Below are 17,803 nucleotides of genomic sequence, written 5' to 3'. Positions count from 1 at the left end.
AAAATTCAAACCAGATCGTATCTCGCAAGATTTATCTGAACAGACCAAGATGTATCACAAATATTCTTTGCAAGGATTGAAATTTTGGGAAATTGCGTTCAAATTTCATTTTCTCTTGATATTGGCCGGCGAACGTTGTTTAATTTGTTACGCCGTTTTATATTGCAGAAAGTGCATTATATTTGCTTGCGTCCACATCTTCAAATGTATAAAATTGATATATTTTGATGTTTTTCTTCTTCTTAAAACCTCCTTTAATAATGCCGGTAATTATTTGAACTATATCATATATATTTTTTTAATTTTATTTTAACATATTTGTGAATTACTGTATTTTATGGTAAGCCACCCCACTTTTCTGGCAACGTTCAAAATAAAAAGTTTGGAACTTTTATGGAGCATAATAAGTAAGTTATAAATAATTGTAGAATGAAATTTTGTTCCAAAAGGGAAACTTGATAAACCAAGCATTGTGTAACACACTATTTGAAAATAAAGCCATGTTTTGGTACTCTTAGGAAAACCAAACATTTTTAGTGATGAAAAGTCATAAATACCCTGCTGCTTATTATTCCTTCATCAGAGTTAAATGCCAAGTGAAATCAGGTTAACAAATTCGAAATAAAAAGAGGGAGCAAAACCCACAAACCCCACGCACGGCAAACCCCCACGCACGAATGGGTAAGTTTCGATCCCTAATTCGATGATATTTTGTAAGAGATTTGTTTGATTTCCTGAAAAAATGAGTTCGGGTTCGTCATGTGGGATCCAGGAAAAAGTTCGAATTTGTTGTCTGTAATTTCGAACTATATAGCTGTTATTTCGATTGCATTTCGAAGCTTACGATGCCCACGCCCTAATTCCTTTAAACTCAAATTTGTTGGGCCTTCTATGTAGTTAACCAGTTGAGAGAAGAAAAATGGATAAGTTTCGATCCCTAATTCGATGATATTTTGTAAGAGAGTTGTTTGATTTCCTGAAAAAATGAGTTTGGGTTCGTCATGTTGGGTTCAGAAAAAAGTTCGAATTTGTTGTCTGTAATTTCGAACTTTATAGCTGTTATTTCGATTGCATTTCGAACTTTTTAACTTGTACAAATTTGACTTCTAATGTATACTTTTTAACTTCTTAACAGGTTCAAACGTTAATATATGTTGTTTATTTGATGGTACTTGGGTGAACAAAGGTACAAAATGGGAATATACTAATGAATCGCGATTCGAACTGCGTGCACTCGCGAAAGACATATCTTGGGCGGAGCTATTAATCGCTATGTACGAAGCTTTTTGTGTCGATGAGTCGTTATACGATTTGAAACATGAAGCTGCGTATATTTGGGCTGGAAGACCAATGCCTCCTCTCATTTTGGCATCGGACGCTAATGGATTTCAGAGTTTTCAGTTATTTTATGTAATGGATTTCAGAGTTTTCAGTTATTCATGTGTTGGATTTCAGACATTTCAGTTATTCATGTGTTGGATTTCAGACATTTCAGTTATTCATGTGTTGAATTTCAGACATTTAAGTTATTTTATGTAATGGATTTCAGAGATTTCAGTTATTTTATGTAATGAATTTCAGAGTTTTCAGTTATTCATGTGTTGTATTTCAGACATTTCGGTTATTTTTTGTAATGAATTTCAGACATTTCAATTAGTTCATGTGTTTGATTTCAGACATTTCAGTTAGTTTATGTGTTTGATTTCAGACATTTCAGGTTATTCATGTGTTGGATTTCAGACATTTCAGGTTATTCATGTGTTGAATTTCAGACATTTCAGTTATTTTTTGTAATGGATTTCAGAGTTTTCAGTTAGTTTATGTGTTTGATTTAAGACATTTCAAGTTATTCATGTGTTGGATTTCAGACATTTCAGGTTATTCATGTGTTGAATTTCAAACATTTCAAGTTATTCATGTGTTGGATTTCAGACCATTTTCAGTTATTTTTTTAAATGGATTTCGGACATTTTCAGTTATTTTTTGTAATGGATTTCAGAGATTTCAGTAAACATTACAAACCCAAATTTCATCCAAAAAACTAGTCTCCAAAACTACCAAAGTAATTATCAGTAAACATTACAAACCAAATTTCATCCAAAAAACTAGTCTTCAAAACTACCAAAGTAATTACCAGTAAACATTACAAACCCAATTTTCCTCCAAAAAACTAGTCTACACTACCAAAGTAAATTTCATCACCCCTTTTTCAGGCTTTTTAGTTTGGATGTGTTCAACGGAGTGTAATCATCATGCATTATGGGCCGCTTGCTCCTTCTCTTCGAAACTACACAATCCAACATAAAATAATTAAAAAGCACAAACAACTTTGAAAATTGTTTAAATAAACCATGAAATATAGGCAAAACAGTTTGAAATCAACATGAACTTACCATAGACGCGGACAGATTCTTTCGTCGGAGGGTCTTTTTTCGGCGGAGGGTTGACGAAGTCGTCGTCGTCGTCATCAGGGGCTGCCACAGTGGTTGCCGTCTTGGGGGCTGCCACGGTGGTTGCCGTCTCGGAGGCTGCTACGGTGTTTGCCGTCTCGGGGGCTGCCACAGTGCTTCCCAAGTACCATCAAATAAACAACATATATATATATATATATATATATATATATATATATATATATATTAACGTTTGAACATGCTAAGAAGTTAAAAAGTAGACATTAGAAGTCAAATATGTACAAGTTAAAAAGTTCGAAATGCAATCGAAATAACAGCTATAAAGTTCGAAATTACAGACAACAAATTCGAACTTTTTCCTGAACCCAACATGACGAACCCAAACTCCTTTTTTCAGGAAATCAAACAACTCTCTTACAAAATATCATCGAATTAGGGATCGAAACTTACCCATTTTTCTTCTCTCAACTGGTTAACTACATAGAAGACCCAACAAATTTGAGTTTAAAGGAATTAGGGCGTGCGCATCGTAAGCTTCGAAATGCAATCAAAATAACAACTATAAAGTTCGAAATTACAGACAACAAATTCGAACTTTTTCCTGGATCCCACATGACGAACCCAAACTCTTTTTTTTTTCTTCAGGAAATCAAACAAATCTCTTACAAAATATCATCGAATTAGGGATCGAAACTTACCCATTCGTGCGTGGGGGTTTGCCGTGCGTGGTTTTGCTCCCTCTTTTTATTTCGAATTTGTTAACCTGATTTCACTTGGCATTTAACTCTGATAAAGGAAGAATAAGCAGCAGGGTATTTATGACTTTTCATCACTAAAAATGCTTGGTTTTTTTAAGAGTACCAAAACATAGCTTTATTTTCAAATGGTGTGTCACACAATGCTTGGTTTATCAAGTTTCCCTTCCAAAACTCATAAATATTTATTAATATTTAAATATCTAAAACTTTGAAGATATTCATGAATAACGTTTTTTTTTTTTTTAGATTTTGTAGATTTTGAATAACTAATTAAATTGTAATTTATATTTGAGAATGATTGATTTAAATTGAGATGTAAATCAATTTTCAGGTTAGTTATCAATAATATAAATAAATTAAGAATGAGTGATTTATATTATCAATGTTTGGAATTTATTATATGTACTTAGAGACTTATTATGTACGTTTCTGTTGATGTCGATTTAAACAATATCAAATTATAATATGATATATATTTCATTTATTTAAATATGGGCTTCAGAAGACTTCGTATAAGAAACAAATATTTTAATCCGGAGAAATGAATAAGAATGAATAAAAGAGTAACAATATATCTTTATTAATGAACGTATGAAATACAAATGGACGAGGTGACGAACTCTAGCAGGCGAGCTCAACAACAATAAAAAAGTAGAGAGAATATCGAGAAATAAATGTGTAGGCTTGTGTGTGTGAAAATCAACATATCGGCTTCTATTTATAAACGGGGCGAAACTTCTTCGCTGAAGACACGTGTTGGTTGATCCATCTTCCTCGTCAGTGCTGAAGTCGTCTCAGATCTGATCTTCAAAGCGAAGTTGCCTCTTTGACCGTGACCGATTCTACTGGCAGGTGGACGTGGTCGAGCTGGAGTCCTTTGAAGAGTTGGAGAGTGTGATTGGGCTCGAGCCGATCTGTCGAGATCGAACTAGGCCCAGAATTGATCTCGGGAATCGATCTGCAAAAAGGATATTGGGTTTTGGTCGGACTAAAGCCCAATCGAAATAAATATTTTTAATAATTGATTTTTTTTACCCCCACAGTTTCAATTTCGAAAATTATTATGTGTTTGGATTTTGAAACCTATGCAATTCTGCAACATTATTTTCCTTGTAATTTCTCTTGACCACCGGCAATTTCTATTAGGAATGTAAAGTGGAGCAGATAACGGGTATACATGCTGAATAAATGGGTAGAAAATTTTCGGACCCATTACCCGATTTAATAAATTTTTCTAATTATAAAAAATAATAAAGCAGCACTATCAACATTATAATTTATTCAAGTGGTGACTAATGCTTGAAACAATCTAATGGGCGCAAGATGAACTCCTAATGGAAGCAATTTTTTAGCATTAACGGGCTGGATACCAGGTGATGGGTACGAATCCACTTGTTATGTTTCCGGATCCGAACTTGCTATAATCTTAACAGATCTTACCCTTAACTCGCAATGAAGGAGTATTATCCGACCCATTTAAACCGGAGATGGAGTAAAATTTGCATCCCTAATTTTCATTGACACATTTTTTTTTCTTCTTTCAATTATTAGGATCATAAACACAAAATCAACCATCGATATTTTAATCATCGATTCTATTATGATATAGAACTGCGCAGTTTTGTATTATACTCTCCAAACTTTGTCATTAATGCATGTCAAGTTGCTTTAGGTCAGTTTTAGTGAAATATCATGTAAAAGCTTTAGTTTGTGAACATAGTCAAGTAATTGGTAATATTTCCCTCGCGGGACCATGATGATTACTTTCATATTTTTGGGTACATTTGCCAAACATGCTGAATATGATCCGATGGCGTAAGAGAAGACCATTGGTTCCTTGGACTATTTTTGTTCTTTTTTGTATTAGTTATACCTACCGACTAAAATTTAATGTGATTTGTTGTGGCTTTTATAAAATTGAATGTATCTTTGTTCAATTATAGAAGAGCTACCTTATTTTTGAAAAATTCTACGATAAGTATAGCATTTTGTAAATAAATATGTGAGATTGTTAAGGATACATTGCCTGTAGAAGATAGTAATAGTACAGCCTAATAACTGCGTTGGATTCTTTTAGAAAAAGAAACTTCATTAAGTTTTATTGATCTAGCAGCGAATAATCATTCATTTATCATACTTATTATTTAACTGAATATATATTGATCATTTTCTTTCAGATATTTTATTTTTATGTCATTTGATCGATATGGCGGAGAATCTGATAAAATTTTATTGATCTAATTAAAATGAAATACCAAATTTAGACAGAAATTCATAACTCATGAAGGTTTTTAGTTTTATTTTATTCTAATAAAACATGAAGGTCGAACTATGGTAGAATCACGTCTAAAATAAACACAGCTACGAATGGAAGACAATTGATAAAGGATAACCTATTTATAATTTTATTTCTAATAAAAAATAAATTTGATAGCTTTTCAATCATTCAATTCAAAAACCCCAGAAAAGAGGGTTTGGAAATATTGGTGGTAGATGTACGAAAGAGGAAAAATATCACATTGGCCGATTTTTTAGATTTTATCATGCAATCCAAGTGGAACCATGATTTGCAAAATCTCAACTCTTTAGCACTTCTTTTCTTTATTTTTTTCTATCTATAAGTAGACATGATTATTGTGATGAATCATGCATATATTTATACATATTAATAACATACCATCTCCCTATATAAGAATCAATTCTAAACACGAACAGTAATTCTGATAGAGCTGATTTGGTAGTTGGTCCTCTCTCAAATCATAGCTAATAATAACAAGGTTTGAAGAAATCACGATCGATGGAAGGAGAAATGTTCGGTCAAACTCAAAACCCGAAGACGAAGGCAAGCGCTCTTGTTGTGGATGATGATATAGTCAACCAAGTCATTCACAAAAGACTTTTGCAAAGCTCGGGAATTGAAAATACAGCGGTCGGGAACGGAAGAGAGGCTGTCGATCTCCATTGCTCGGGGAATAGCTTCGACCTCATTCTCATGGACCTTGACATGCCTATCATGAACGGCATTGAGGTATTTTTTTATTTTTTTTTTTTTTTTTATGAACAAAATCCATATTTTTGCCCCTAAATTGTAATTTAGGTGATTGTGTCATTTTTGTTCGTTTTTAATTGTAAACACGAGATTTCTTGGTTGAGTTTGTAATACCATTGACTGGGATTTTTTAATTTTTGTAGAATTAATTGATTTTGGTATTTTTTATAAATATAAAAAAAATTGACATGAGACTATTTTAAACTTTTTTTTTCTTTTCAAAATGTGGGTATAATGGGAATTTTATTGAGATGAAATGTGTTATCCTTAATCTTAAATTTCTAGACTAGAATTTCTAGTGAGTATAATTGATTTGGTATGACAGGCGACGAGAGAGCTTCGAGCCATGGGAATCGAAAGCACGATCGCCGGCGTTTCATCGAGGTGCGCGGATGAGAAAGTAGAAGAGTTTCTGAAGGCCGGTCTTGATCACTACCAACAAAAACCGTTGACTCTTTCTAAGCTGCGATTCATTCTCCAAAATGTTAACCATACTGGTTGAGTTTTGAAAAAGAAAAATTACTGATGGTTGACTCAAAATTATTATGTAACAGTAATACTAGTGTTCTACACTGAACTTGGAGTGCCAGTGCGAAAACTGTAATGAACTTGGAAGTTTGGAAGTTATTAAAACAGCCTGTCATAATTAATTATGTACCTGTTTTAGATAAAATTTTATAAATTAGACATAAGCGACTGAAGATCATTGGACGATTTCGGGTTATTTTCATATGCTATTTCTGAATTCATTATATTGAATTTTGAAACTTTGCTCTAATGTTTTGTTGAACGAAATCCCAAATGTGTGATTTATGTGACTTACTTTTTTAAGTTAAAACAGGTTGTATATGTGATTTCATAAAAGCATATGAACTTCATTGAGTCCTGGAACTATATGAAGATTATTGGGGGATATGGTAATTTGTTGGATTTGAATATAAAATCGCATGACCTGTCTACAATTTTCCTTCAAATATAATAGTACAGATATGATACACTTGAGGTTTCATTCAAATATTATGAAAAATAAAAAAGAAACCCTACGAATTTACTAGCTTTTCATAGAACAATATGAATCGGTTTCATAAACTTGGATGATACACCGATCACCTTATAATTATTTTATATATAAACTTCTTAATGGCTTAGACTATAGTAAACCCTGAAATGAAATTTGAATAATAATAAAAAACTGATCTATATATGGATGGTGTATCATTTTTCATATTTTCTTGATATGTCCCAATAATTGATACCTTTTTTTTTTTTTTTTTTTTTTTTGTATTAATAAGAACATTGACGCGCGAAACTATATATGGATTTCTGAAACTTGAAATTTGAAAACAAAAGCACATTACTATTTACTACAGAGCTATAAACCTCTCAAATGCAAGATTCAGCATGATTATGTAAATATATGACTTAATTTCTAAAAGATGAAAAATATATTCCACCGCTGCGTTGTGATTGTCTTATATTTTTTCAAACCTCTTAAGAAAGGGTATGATATATGATTCACAATACAACATCCCAAAATAAAGAGAAAAAATCACATGGCCTTATCTCCTAAATTATCATGCAATAAGGTTGTGCTAGAACAAGTATACTGTGGCTTGAACGATTCCACAGTCTATTAGCATATTTTCATACACACATGAGTTTAGTGCATCCGCTTCTTGATCCAATGTACTATACTTTGTTGTTGGGAAGAAAGAAACTAAAATTGGGATATAATTTCAAAACTATAACTATTTAATTTTTTTTTAAAAAACCAAAATCTAGTAATGCTCTAATTCCAAAATTATGACAAAGGTTATCAATAAAGACAATTGTTTATTGATATATTTGTCAATAAACACAGTTATTTATTAACAAGTTTGTCGATAAATAATCATAGTTTTGAAATCAGGAACAATGAACGAGTTTTTGTCAACAAAAATTTATAATGACTATAGTTATGTTATAATTCATCAAAATTTTCTTTTGCTGATCCATTAGGACAATGTTATTGCCTCCCTATTTCAATGATTTGAGTTTCCATCATTTCAATCAACATTGTCGCGGCTGTAGTTGCAAATATTCTAAATAATGTTGAACCGTCGCAGTTAAATCCAGAATACTCACGACACTTGTGGCTAAGCCCAATAAATGTTGTAGTATCTTTCTTATTATTTCAACGCACAAAAAACGTCGGATTCACTCCCTCTCTTGATTCTTTCTTCCTCTCTCACACAGAACTGCACGTCAATGTTGGAATCGCACGAATTATTTGTCGCGCAGAGTCACAACTACGAATGAAGCGATGGCGACGCACTAAAACTCTTGGGTGAATGGCCACCCAAGTGTCAGATTTCAGGCGGTTGCACACAGAACCGCATAGAGATGCAAAAAACAACGGCGCCGCCAGATTCAATCATTTAAACTTCTTTTTATTTTTTATACATATATGATGGGCTTTTTTGTGAATGGAAATTTTTGTTTTCAATTTATTTATGCTCAATTCTTTTGAATATACTTGCAGTGCCATAGAAAAGACATCGATTTCCAGGGCGACGAGCGAGAATCAAAATGAAATAAAAAAAAATAGCTTAATACTTATTGTCAATTAAAATAATATCTTAAGCATTAAAAAATTTAAAAATATAATTCTATCACATAGTTTAATCCTCCATAATATAAGTACATATGTGTTATCCTATTTTTTATTTATCAAAAGGTTAAACTAATAAAAGTATTTGTCCTGCTGCTCCTCTACCCTTTAAATCAAGCGGCTATATAGTCAAATATAACTTAAGTTTTTGCAAAATAGCCATAGTTTATCAACTATAAGCAAACTAGCCAAAGTAAGATTAATCTAGGTTGGATTAAATTTAATCCCAACGAACTATAAAGACATAATGTAAACTTTATGAAGGCTGGATTAAAATTAATTGAGGCAGGATTAAAAGTCGTAGTACTCTCAATTGGCTATTTTGCTATACCTAGTGAAACTATGGCTATTTTGCAAAAGTCATAGTTTGAATTGGTTATTTCATACAATTTTTCCAATAATAATTGCCCCAAGTCCCAATTCAACTCCATAAAATAAATAAATAATTAATCCGATACATATTTCAGTATATAATTGTTTTCTTTTTTTTCTCTCACTTATTCAATAAAATCCCGTCTCTCTCTCTCTTGCACACCAAGAATGGCGACTTGTTCAGACAACGTGACCAACCCGGCTCTCGACTCGGACTCGGACGCTCCGAGCGAGGCGGGCAACGAGTTGGCTCAGTTCGCAGCCGGGTGTTTCTGGGGAGTCGAGCTGGCTTTCCAGCGACTCGTCGGAGTGGTGAAGACGGAGGTGGGCTATTCTCAGGGCCACGTCCACGATCCCAACTATAGGCTCGTCTGCACCGGATCAACCAACCACGTCGAGCTCGTCCGCGTCGAGTTCAACCCCAAAGACTGTCCCTACGAAAACCTCTTGTCTCTCTTCTGGTCTCGCCACGACCCCACCACCGTCAATCGCCAGGTTTCAATTTCTCAGATCCGGATTTTGATTTCTGAGATCCCACAGTTTATCTAAATCGCTTGCGAACAATCTCTCTCTGTCTTTAGGGCGGTGATGTTGGGACGCAATACAGATCTGGAATATACTTCTACAACAAGACACAGGCCCGATTGGCGCGCGAATCCAAGGAGCGGAAACAGGAGGAGCTAGGGGAGAGCAAGATCGTGACGGAGATTCTTCCGGCGAAGAGGTTTTACAGAGCCGAAGATTACCATCAGCAGTACCTCGAGAAAGGCGGTGGTCAAGGCGCTGGACAGTGTGCCCGGAAAGGTTGCGACGACCCAATCAGATGCTACGGTTAAGTGAGGTTGTGAGAAAATAAATGCCAAGTTTTCGCTCTTTTTGTGAGCGATGTTTGTGTCATTTTCTGTTGTATTGAGAGACATTAAAGGGGAAAAAGTACATGGACCATTTTGAACTTTATACGAGCTAGATTGGACGTGGGACCCAGGCTTGATATTCAGCCCCAATGATATGACCTTTAAGCTATTTATTATTATTTTTTTAAAGGGGGTGTCCGGTTTAAAGTTTGAACCGAGGATCAAAATACCGATTTTGCCAGTTATCGGAAAATATCAATGATTTATCAGGTATGTACTTAAGGTAACGGTAAACTGTACTGATAAAGTTATCGTTATCGATGTGGTTTACCGATAAATATCGGATTTATCGAAGGGTATCTAATGAACATATAATTAAAAAAAAAAAAGTGTTTCCATATATAGGATAAAAATGTAAATAGTCTACAATATCTTCATTACAATACATCACAATTCAACACATTTATTGGGGCAATCAACCCTCTATTATTTAAGGCTCAAGATCATGGGCTTAAATTTCGACCTGATTTTCGATATTTCGGTAACCGATCATATTTTCCCAGTATCTAACGGTTTTGTTCATACCGCTACCGGAAAGTGTAAAAAACCGGTATATCAATCGATTTTTTTTTCCGACTTTCCCGGCATTTCAATTCCTAGTTTAAACTAGATCCACAAGATTTTGTCATTATGTCCCAATTATAACAAGTCTTGGTGGTCAAACAGCCCTTGCTCTTGACAGAACCGAGAGCGCAGTCATTCAAATATAGAAACTTCTCTACCATTTGGATTGGAGAATCTATGGAGGAAACCAGGTTTTAAATTTCAAGAAACCATACGATTATATAGCCTTCTAATAACAACATTCAATGACTGAAGGACCCAATCGAAAAGACACGGAGAGCTATAGGCGAGGCGAGCGAGCCCATATGGTCATAGTTACTCAAACTTAAACTATTCTCACTATTTCATATGCGTTTTTGGAGATCTATTTTTTAGTATATCACATTATGGTGGTCACACAACTAAGTCTCTTCTGTACATGAATATTACTTGTGCAATAAAATGGTGTAAAGAAAAAGAGTACTGCTATCTGATAGTGCGTTAGCGACAGTGTAAATATGTACATGTATTGAAAAAAATGTGGACCCACGAATATACATAAGTTAGATACAACTCAAACACGTCGGCGCTGATGGCTGATAACGCTTACGCAAATCAATTCCGCAAGAAAAATGAGAAATATGATATCTAAAATAATTATGAGAAAATTTAAAAAACACCCGAAATAATCCGGTCAGTTTAAAAATACTCGCTTAGTTTACGGGGCAATTTAGTCATTGTTTACTGTATTAGAACCCGAAAATTATCATTTTTTTTTCTTGTAAAAATTTTATTTGATTTGTTTTTGTACTGTTTACGACTTATATTGTTTCTTAGTTTCTTACAGTTTCATTTATAAGAATGACAAATCATTTAAAATTTTAAAAAGGATATTCATAACATATGGTGAAAACGTGAAATATTCAGGAAATTATCATATCTGTAGGATTTCGCCATTGTAAAATTGAAAACCTATGGGCTCAAACGGAATTCCTTTAGGCCCACAAAGGCGTGAAAATTCTTCATGTCGGGGTCTTCGTAACGTGTTCGAGTATAGGCATTTTCAGCTGCTACTAAAACCCCTCAAAAGCCCTAACGTTCGCCTTAAGACTCTTTAACCTTCTTCTCTTCTGTATCTCGAATTCTCGATCTCCATTGTTGACCACCTCACACATCCACCACCATGTATCGCTTCGCCACCAGCCTCGCCTCCAAAGCCAGGTACGCCACTCCTTCACTCCTTTCCTAATCAACGCAATGAATTTTATCCACCTTTCGTCTCTGTTTTCATTTCTCACTTCTTTCCGATTCTCAGATTGACGAGGAACACATCTCGCCAGGTAATGCTCGACTGTTCTTATTCTTATTTTTTTTCTCGTGTATATTCTTTCAATAAGCATATCTTCGTACCCATTTTTTGAATGATTTGATTCTTCTCGTCCGATACTGATCTCTGCTGTTTTTGCTTGACGGTTTATCGTTTGGTTGTTTTAGGTCGCGAGTAGATTGGGTTCAACGAGGAATTATGCAGCGAAGGACATTAGATTCGGAGTGGAAGCTCGAGCGATGATGCTCAAGGGCGTTGAAGAGCTCGCTGATGCCGTTAAAGTCACCATGGGACCTAAAGTACATTGGCTTTTGTCGTCACTTGAATTGGTATACTTTTTACAATTTGTGTTAAATGTGAGGATTGAGATCGTGTTGGTGTTATTCAGGGTCGCAATGTTGTGCTAGAACAAAGTTACGGTGCTCCAAAAGTAACCAAAGACGGGGTTACGGTGGCCAAAAGTATCGAATTCAAGGACAGGGTAAAAAACGTCGGTGCTAGTCTTGTTAAGCAAGTGGCAAATGCTACGAACGATGCCGCCGGTGATGGTGAGTGTTGTTCTCTCTACCTTTTTTTCTTTTTGCCTCTCAATGTATTTTGTTGAGGCGATATGAGAGTACAACATATCAATATAGGATTTTTGATAATTTTAATTCATTCAACTCCTTTTTAGGTACTACTTGTGCGACGGTGCTGACTCGCGCCATATTCACCGAAGGCTGCAAATCTGTGGCGGCGGGAATGAATGCTATGGACCTGAGGCGTGGGATTACAATGGCCGTTGATGCTGTGGTGACACACTTGAAGAGCAGGGCGAGAATGATTAGTACTTCTGAAGAAATAGCTCAGGTTTGGTCTATATTTTTTTGTGTTGTATTAGTGTAATTTATCAAGACATAGTTGTTGCGTGTTGCTGTGTGTATGCTCGTCGTGATTTATTTTATTTTTTCTTGAAAAGGTTGGGACGATATCTGCAAATGGAGATAGGGAAATTGGTGAGCTGATTGCTAAAGCCATGGAGAAAGTTGGTAAAGAGGGTGTTATAACCATCTCAGTAAGTAATTATTTGTTGAATAAAATCTGCTCTTGATTCGTTGTTTCAACAATATTCTTTCTACATGTTGTTTTGGAGAATCATCCAAGACCAAACTTTTTAGATTCTGATGTAGCTGCCAATATATAACTCACAATATTTTAAAACAGTAATTTTTATTTTGCCCGAATGCACTTATTTTACAGCCCAATTAATAAAACCTTTATAATATTTTTTTATATATCTTTCTAAAGCGACAGTCATAGACAATGGTAGGCTATGTTTTAAAATAAAGTACTATTTGTTTTCTTCATAAAGTTGGTACTTTAACTCGAGAGGATCATGAATTTTACATTTTATTACCCCCTTGTAATTTATATTTTTAACCTTTGTGCTTTCTCCCTTTTTTGTTGTTTGATTATATAATGTTCTTTTCAAGATTTATGACCCCTGAATTCTTTTGTCTTATTCGTTGTAGGACGGGAAAACAATGGACAACGAATTAGAGGTGGTTGAAGGGATGAAGCTGGATAGGGGCTATATATCACCTTACTTCATCACCAATCAGAAAAATCAGAAATGTGTAAGAATAAACAATATTATTCTTAAATTTATCTACTCAGGAGTCTTCGATATATAGTCCGAGACCATTATACGATCTCCTGGTAGAAGTTACTTGTTACTCAAGAAAATCGCTCTGTCCTTTCTATTTTTCCAGGAGTTAGAAGATCCCCTCATTCTTATCCATGAGAAAAAAATCTCGAATCTAAATGCTATTGTCAAAATTTTAGAGCTGGCCCTAAAGGTAAGATTTCCTTCGGTGATTTCCTAGTTTGCAAATCACTTCATTTTTTTATTCTTTTAAACTAATTTGCTGCTTTTCACAGAAGCAAAGATCTTTATTGATTGTTGCTGAGGATGTCGAGAGTGAAGCACTAGCCACTCTCATTATCAACAAGCTCCGAGCTGGGATCAAGGTTATAAACATATTTCATATATCTACGGATATTCCAATAGATGCTATAAATTTTCAGCAGTTTGACTTTGTGTATATCTTTTGGGATTGGTGATTAAGGTCTGTGCCATCAAAGCCCCTGGGTTTGGAGAAAACAGGAAAGCCAATTTGCGTGATCTTGCCATTCTAACTGGAGCAGAGGTGAGTTGTTTGTGATGCTTTTTTTCAACTGGAATGAACAAATGTGATCTAGAAGCTAGGTCTTAACATTGAATTTATTTTCAATTTTAAAATCCACAGGTGATTACTGAGGAGCTAGGTCTTAACATTGAAAAAGTGGGAGCAGAAGTACTTGGAACGTGCAAAAAGGTGACACTAAAACACTTTATTACTTTGATAAATGACCATAAAGCCCTAGAGCTCTTCTGTTCTGCTTGCTTGTTTCCTGACTTCCATTGTTTTTCCACAGGTAACTGTATCAAAAGATGAGACCGTTGTTCTTGACGGAGCTGGTGACAAAAAAGCACTTGAAGAGAGATGTGAACAGGTTCAAGCCATCTCTATTTATATATGCACATACTCTACTATTTCTAAAGATGATTTTTCATGCGGGGGTATATATGATTTTTTGACTGACGGTTCACGCACTTTTGTAGCTGAGGTCATCAATCGAATTGAGCGAATCTGATTATGACAGGGAAAAACTTGAAGAGCGGCTTGCAAAGCTTTCTGGTGGCGTGGCTGTTCTGAAGGTTGGTTGTCATTAGAAGATTTTCAACTACATAATTTAAAATCATTCTCTCCTTGGACTGAATGATTCGTGTCATCTAGATTATGGACAGGGAAAAGATCTCATGTATCACATGCGTATATATACCCTTATTATTTAATATAGTAATATTTTGAAATGATTCTATATGATGACATGATAAAGTTAAACATAAAGAACAAAACTGATAGTAAGGGTTAAAGTTGAAACAAATCCTAAACACACGGGTTAATTAAGTAAGCTTAAGTAAATACATAGGGCAATTTATGATATAGTGTCAAACAATATCTCGTCAAATGTTATCCTGATCGAAGTCTGGGGATTTGTGTAGATCGGCGGAGCTAGCGAGACAGAAGTTGGCGAGAAAAAGGACAGAGTCACAGATGCTTTAAATGCCACTAAGGCCGCAGTAGAAGAAGGAATCGTGCCCGGTAAGTTGATTGGTCGATCGACAGTGCAGTTCTTATTTCCATTTTGTTTATTTTCACCTTGGCATGTCTGGAACCATCTGATTTGTGGGGTTGGAGAGCTTACCACTGAGCTAGCCCATCATATCGCAAATAGTGATCTCTTATTAATCTGATAATGAGTTTCTTTCTATTTTCAGGTGGTGGTGTTGCTCTTTTATATGCCTCAAAGGAGCTTGAGAAGCTGGAAACTGCAAACTTTGATCAGAAGATTGGTGTTCAAATCATTCAGAATGCTCTCAAGGTTCTTACTCAAACAAAGAGTTACAAACAAAAGAGAGTATCAATCACTTTTACCCACTCAATGCTGATTTGTTTTTGTGTGTGTGTGTGTGTGTGTGGATTTTGACAGACACCTGTATGCACAATCGCCTCCAACGCTGGAGTAGAGGGCTCGGTTGTCGTCGGAAAGCTATTGGAGCAGGACAATCTCGACCTTGGATACGACGCAGCTAAAGGTATTCTATGACTACACTGGCTCTTGGAATTTTATTTCAATGAAACAACTGTTATTTTACTCGTTAATTTTCTTTTGTTCAGGTGAATATGTGGACATGATTAAATCGGGAATCATCGATCCCTTGAAGGTCATTAGAACCGCCTTGGTCGATGCTGCAAGGTACTAAACCTCGAACGACCTTGCAATAACATAAGCTCTCTGTTCTGATTAAATTCCTTTTTTTTTCCTTCTTTTTTTTTTTTTTTTGCTTGTTAATGATTTCTTATATAAATTTGTTATGTAGCGTATCGTCGTTGTTGACCACAACTGAAGCGGTTATCGTCGAGCTTCCGAAGAACGAGGAGGCCCCGGGAATGCCACAGGGCATGGGAGGAATGGGCTTTTGAAAGCATCACAACTGATTTTGATTCTATGTTCACAACTAGTCGAATATGATTATATGAACACGAGGGAGGAAATAAAGCTTACATAGAGATGAGTTCTTGATTCAGGTATCAATTTACTGTTTAAGCAGAAATAATTTTTTTTTACCATTGGTTGATAGCTTCACTTTTCATGGGTTATCCAGGCTGAATTTTGTAATCATTTCGAGCGATCTGTTGTATTAAAAAAGACTACTTTCTCATGAATCCGTGGTTCAGTCAATATATTTTTATGTGCAGATGGCATTATCTTTTATATATATATACATGACTGAACCTGCAATATCTTATCCTCATCTCCTCATTATATTTCTCCCAACGTCACTAGACCAACTTGGCACTCTAATATGTTTTTGAACTATTCTAATCTGAACGTCTCGTAGAACGAACCTAATTTGACCTTCAAAAGTATACAAAACTAATAGCACTAACTGTAATTTGTAAATATTTACATATTTGTCTATATGAATACATTTGTTTCGTTCAAGCCCTCAGGAGTTCACTTAATATGTGCTCACATTTTTGGCTTTTCAATTAGAGACTGTAAGGCACTATTGTACTCTTTGAATAATTTCTCTTCGGTTTGTAAAACGATCTGCGAATAAGGTGGCTCATTACCTAGCTAGAGCTTCCTATTCTTGGTCGGATTGTGTTTTGTGGGAGCACAATGCTTCCCCTGAGCTGATTTCCTTATTAATGGAGGACCAAGCTGTTTAATGAGAATTATATCTCGTATTAAGAAAATATATCTACATTTGCTAAAACTTGTATTTTTTAGAATATTTGACTATATTGTTAGCATCATAAGAATGTTAAAAAAATTTTAAAAAAATATAATTCATAATACCAAATTACCATTGAAGACTAGTTGAGAAGATTATGTTCTATGGTACATCCTCATATAGGATACAACCAAGGATTGAAATTGTGGTGGCCAGTTTTGTGTCTATGATCACAAAAATCAAAAAATGCGGCCGCAAATGGAAATTGCAATGGAAATAATATGAAAATTTGAAAAATTATGTTCACGGATATTGCGGTTGTCGACGGACATTGCGCTAAAACATAGAAATTGCGACGGGAATGTTGCATAATTTCAAACATAAAAAATAAATTTCATACACATATAAGAAGTTCTAAACATACATAATAAGTTTTAATTACAAACACATAGTTCAAATTTCAAAGTTAAACACATAATAAACACACATAATAAGTTGAGTCAAGCATACATAAAGAAACACACATAATAAGTTTAAGAGAAAATTACATAATTAGCCTAAAACGTGCGTCGCTTTTCATACCTCACTCATGTTTTCAAAACTATTCGGTAGTAACCATTTCTCTTTTTTTTCAGACAAAAATACCATTGTGTTCCAAATCTGATCAATAATTATTGAAATTTGATTAACAGTTATTGAAATCTAGTCAAGGATTATTGAAATCTGGTCAACAGTTTTTGAAATTTGGTTAATAGTTATTGGAATCTGGTCCAAACTATTGGTATATTGAATTCTGGTTAACAACTATTGAAATCTGGTTAACAGTTAATAAGGGCAAAATGGACACTTCAAAAATTAAAATGGTTATTTATGAAAACTTTAAATTCAGTGGCTAATATTGAAAAAAATTACGAAAAACGGCTACTGGAGGCTATTTCCACTAAGTTTAGA

At 34.6% G+C, this 17,803-nt stretch overlaps 3 protein-coding genes across 3 annotated transcripts; all 3 read left to right on the top strand.

The window, feature by feature from the left end:
- The first annotated feature begins 5,948 nt into the window (after window positions 1–5,948).
- On the top strand, window positions 5,949–6,723 carry LOC149388168 (two-component response regulator 24-like). Its single transcript, XM_089624685.1, has 2 exons — window positions 5,949–6,197; window positions 6,544–6,723. Exons 1-2 carry the CDS (start codon window positions 5,967–5,969, stop codon window positions 6,718–6,720), a joined length of 408 nt encoding a protein of 135 aa, XP_089480811.1. The 5' UTR covers window positions 5,949–5,966; the 3' UTR covers window positions 6,721–6,723.
- Window positions 6,724–9,369: 2,646 nt separating this feature from the next.
- LOC149388167 (peptide methionine sulfoxide reductase-like) lies at window positions 9,370–10,283 on the top strand. The gene is made up of 2 exons (XM_089623387.1): window positions 9,370–9,735; window positions 9,822–10,283. Exons 1-2 carry the CDS (start codon window positions 9,409–9,411, stop codon window positions 10,074–10,076), a joined length of 582 nt encoding a protein of 193 aa, XP_089479513.1. The 5' UTR covers window positions 9,370–9,408; the 3' UTR covers window positions 10,077–10,283.
- Window positions 10,284–11,750: 1,467 nt separating this feature from the next.
- Window positions 11,751–16,386, top strand: LOC149388166 (chaperonin CPN60-2, mitochondrial-like). Its single transcript, XM_089623021.1, has 18 exons — window positions 11,751–11,918; window positions 12,013–12,037; window positions 12,192–12,323; window positions 12,413–12,572; window positions 12,698–12,873; window positions 12,983–13,078; window positions 13,536–13,640; window positions 13,776–13,862; window positions 13,945–14,034; window positions 14,133–14,213; window positions 14,313–14,381; window positions 14,482–14,559; window positions 14,669–14,764; window positions 15,113–15,212; window positions 15,389–15,492; window positions 15,601–15,706; window positions 15,789–15,867; window positions 15,992–16,386. Exons 1-18 carry the CDS (start codon window positions 11,881–11,883, stop codon window positions 16,092–16,094), a joined length of 1,725 nt encoding a protein of 574 aa, XP_089479147.1. The 5' UTR covers window positions 11,751–11,880; the 3' UTR covers window positions 16,095–16,386.
- The last annotated feature ends 1,417 nt before the right edge of the window (window positions 16,387–17,803 follow it).

This window comes from Urtica dioica, chromosome 8 (genome assembly GCF_054948205.1).
Source record: "Urtica dioica subsp. dioica isolate 48M chromosome 8, U.dioica_male_clone48M_v1_H2, whole genome shotgun sequence".
Classification (NCBI taxonomy): Eukaryota; Viridiplantae; Streptophyta; class Magnoliopsida; order Rosales; family Urticaceae; genus Urtica; species Urtica dioica.
The sequence above is the reverse complement of the archived record's forward strand: the minus strand, read 5'-3'. Positions and strand labels throughout refer to the sequence as shown.

Coding starts and splice junctions, on each gene's coding strand:
- LOC149388168 (XM_089624685.1), top strand. CDS start 5,967: ATGGAAGGAGAAATGTTCGGTCAAACTCAAAACCCGAAGACGAAGGCA. Junction 6,198..6,543: donor CTATCATGAACGGCATTGAG/GTATTTTTTTAT, acceptor TTGGTATGACAG/GCGACGAGAGAGCTTCGAGC.
- LOC149388167 (XM_089623387.1), top strand. CDS start 9,409: ATGGCGACTTGTTCAGACAACGTGACCAACCCGGCTCTCGACTCGGAC. Junction 9,736..9,821: donor CCACCACCGTCAATCGCCAG/GTTTCAATTTCT, acceptor CTCTGTCTTTAG/GGCGGTGATGTTGGGACGCA.
- LOC149388166 (XM_089623021.1), top strand. CDS start 11,881: ATGTATCGCTTCGCCACCAGCCTCGCCTCCAAAGCCAG. Junction 13,863..13,944: donor TTTTAGAGCTGGCCCTAAAG/GTAAGATTTCCT, acceptor TGCTTTTCACAG/AAGCAAAGATCTTTATTGAT. Junction 15,213..15,388: donor AGAAGAAGGAATCGTGCCCG/GTAAGTTGATTG, acceptor TTCTATTTTCAG/GTGGTGGTGTTGCTCTTTTA.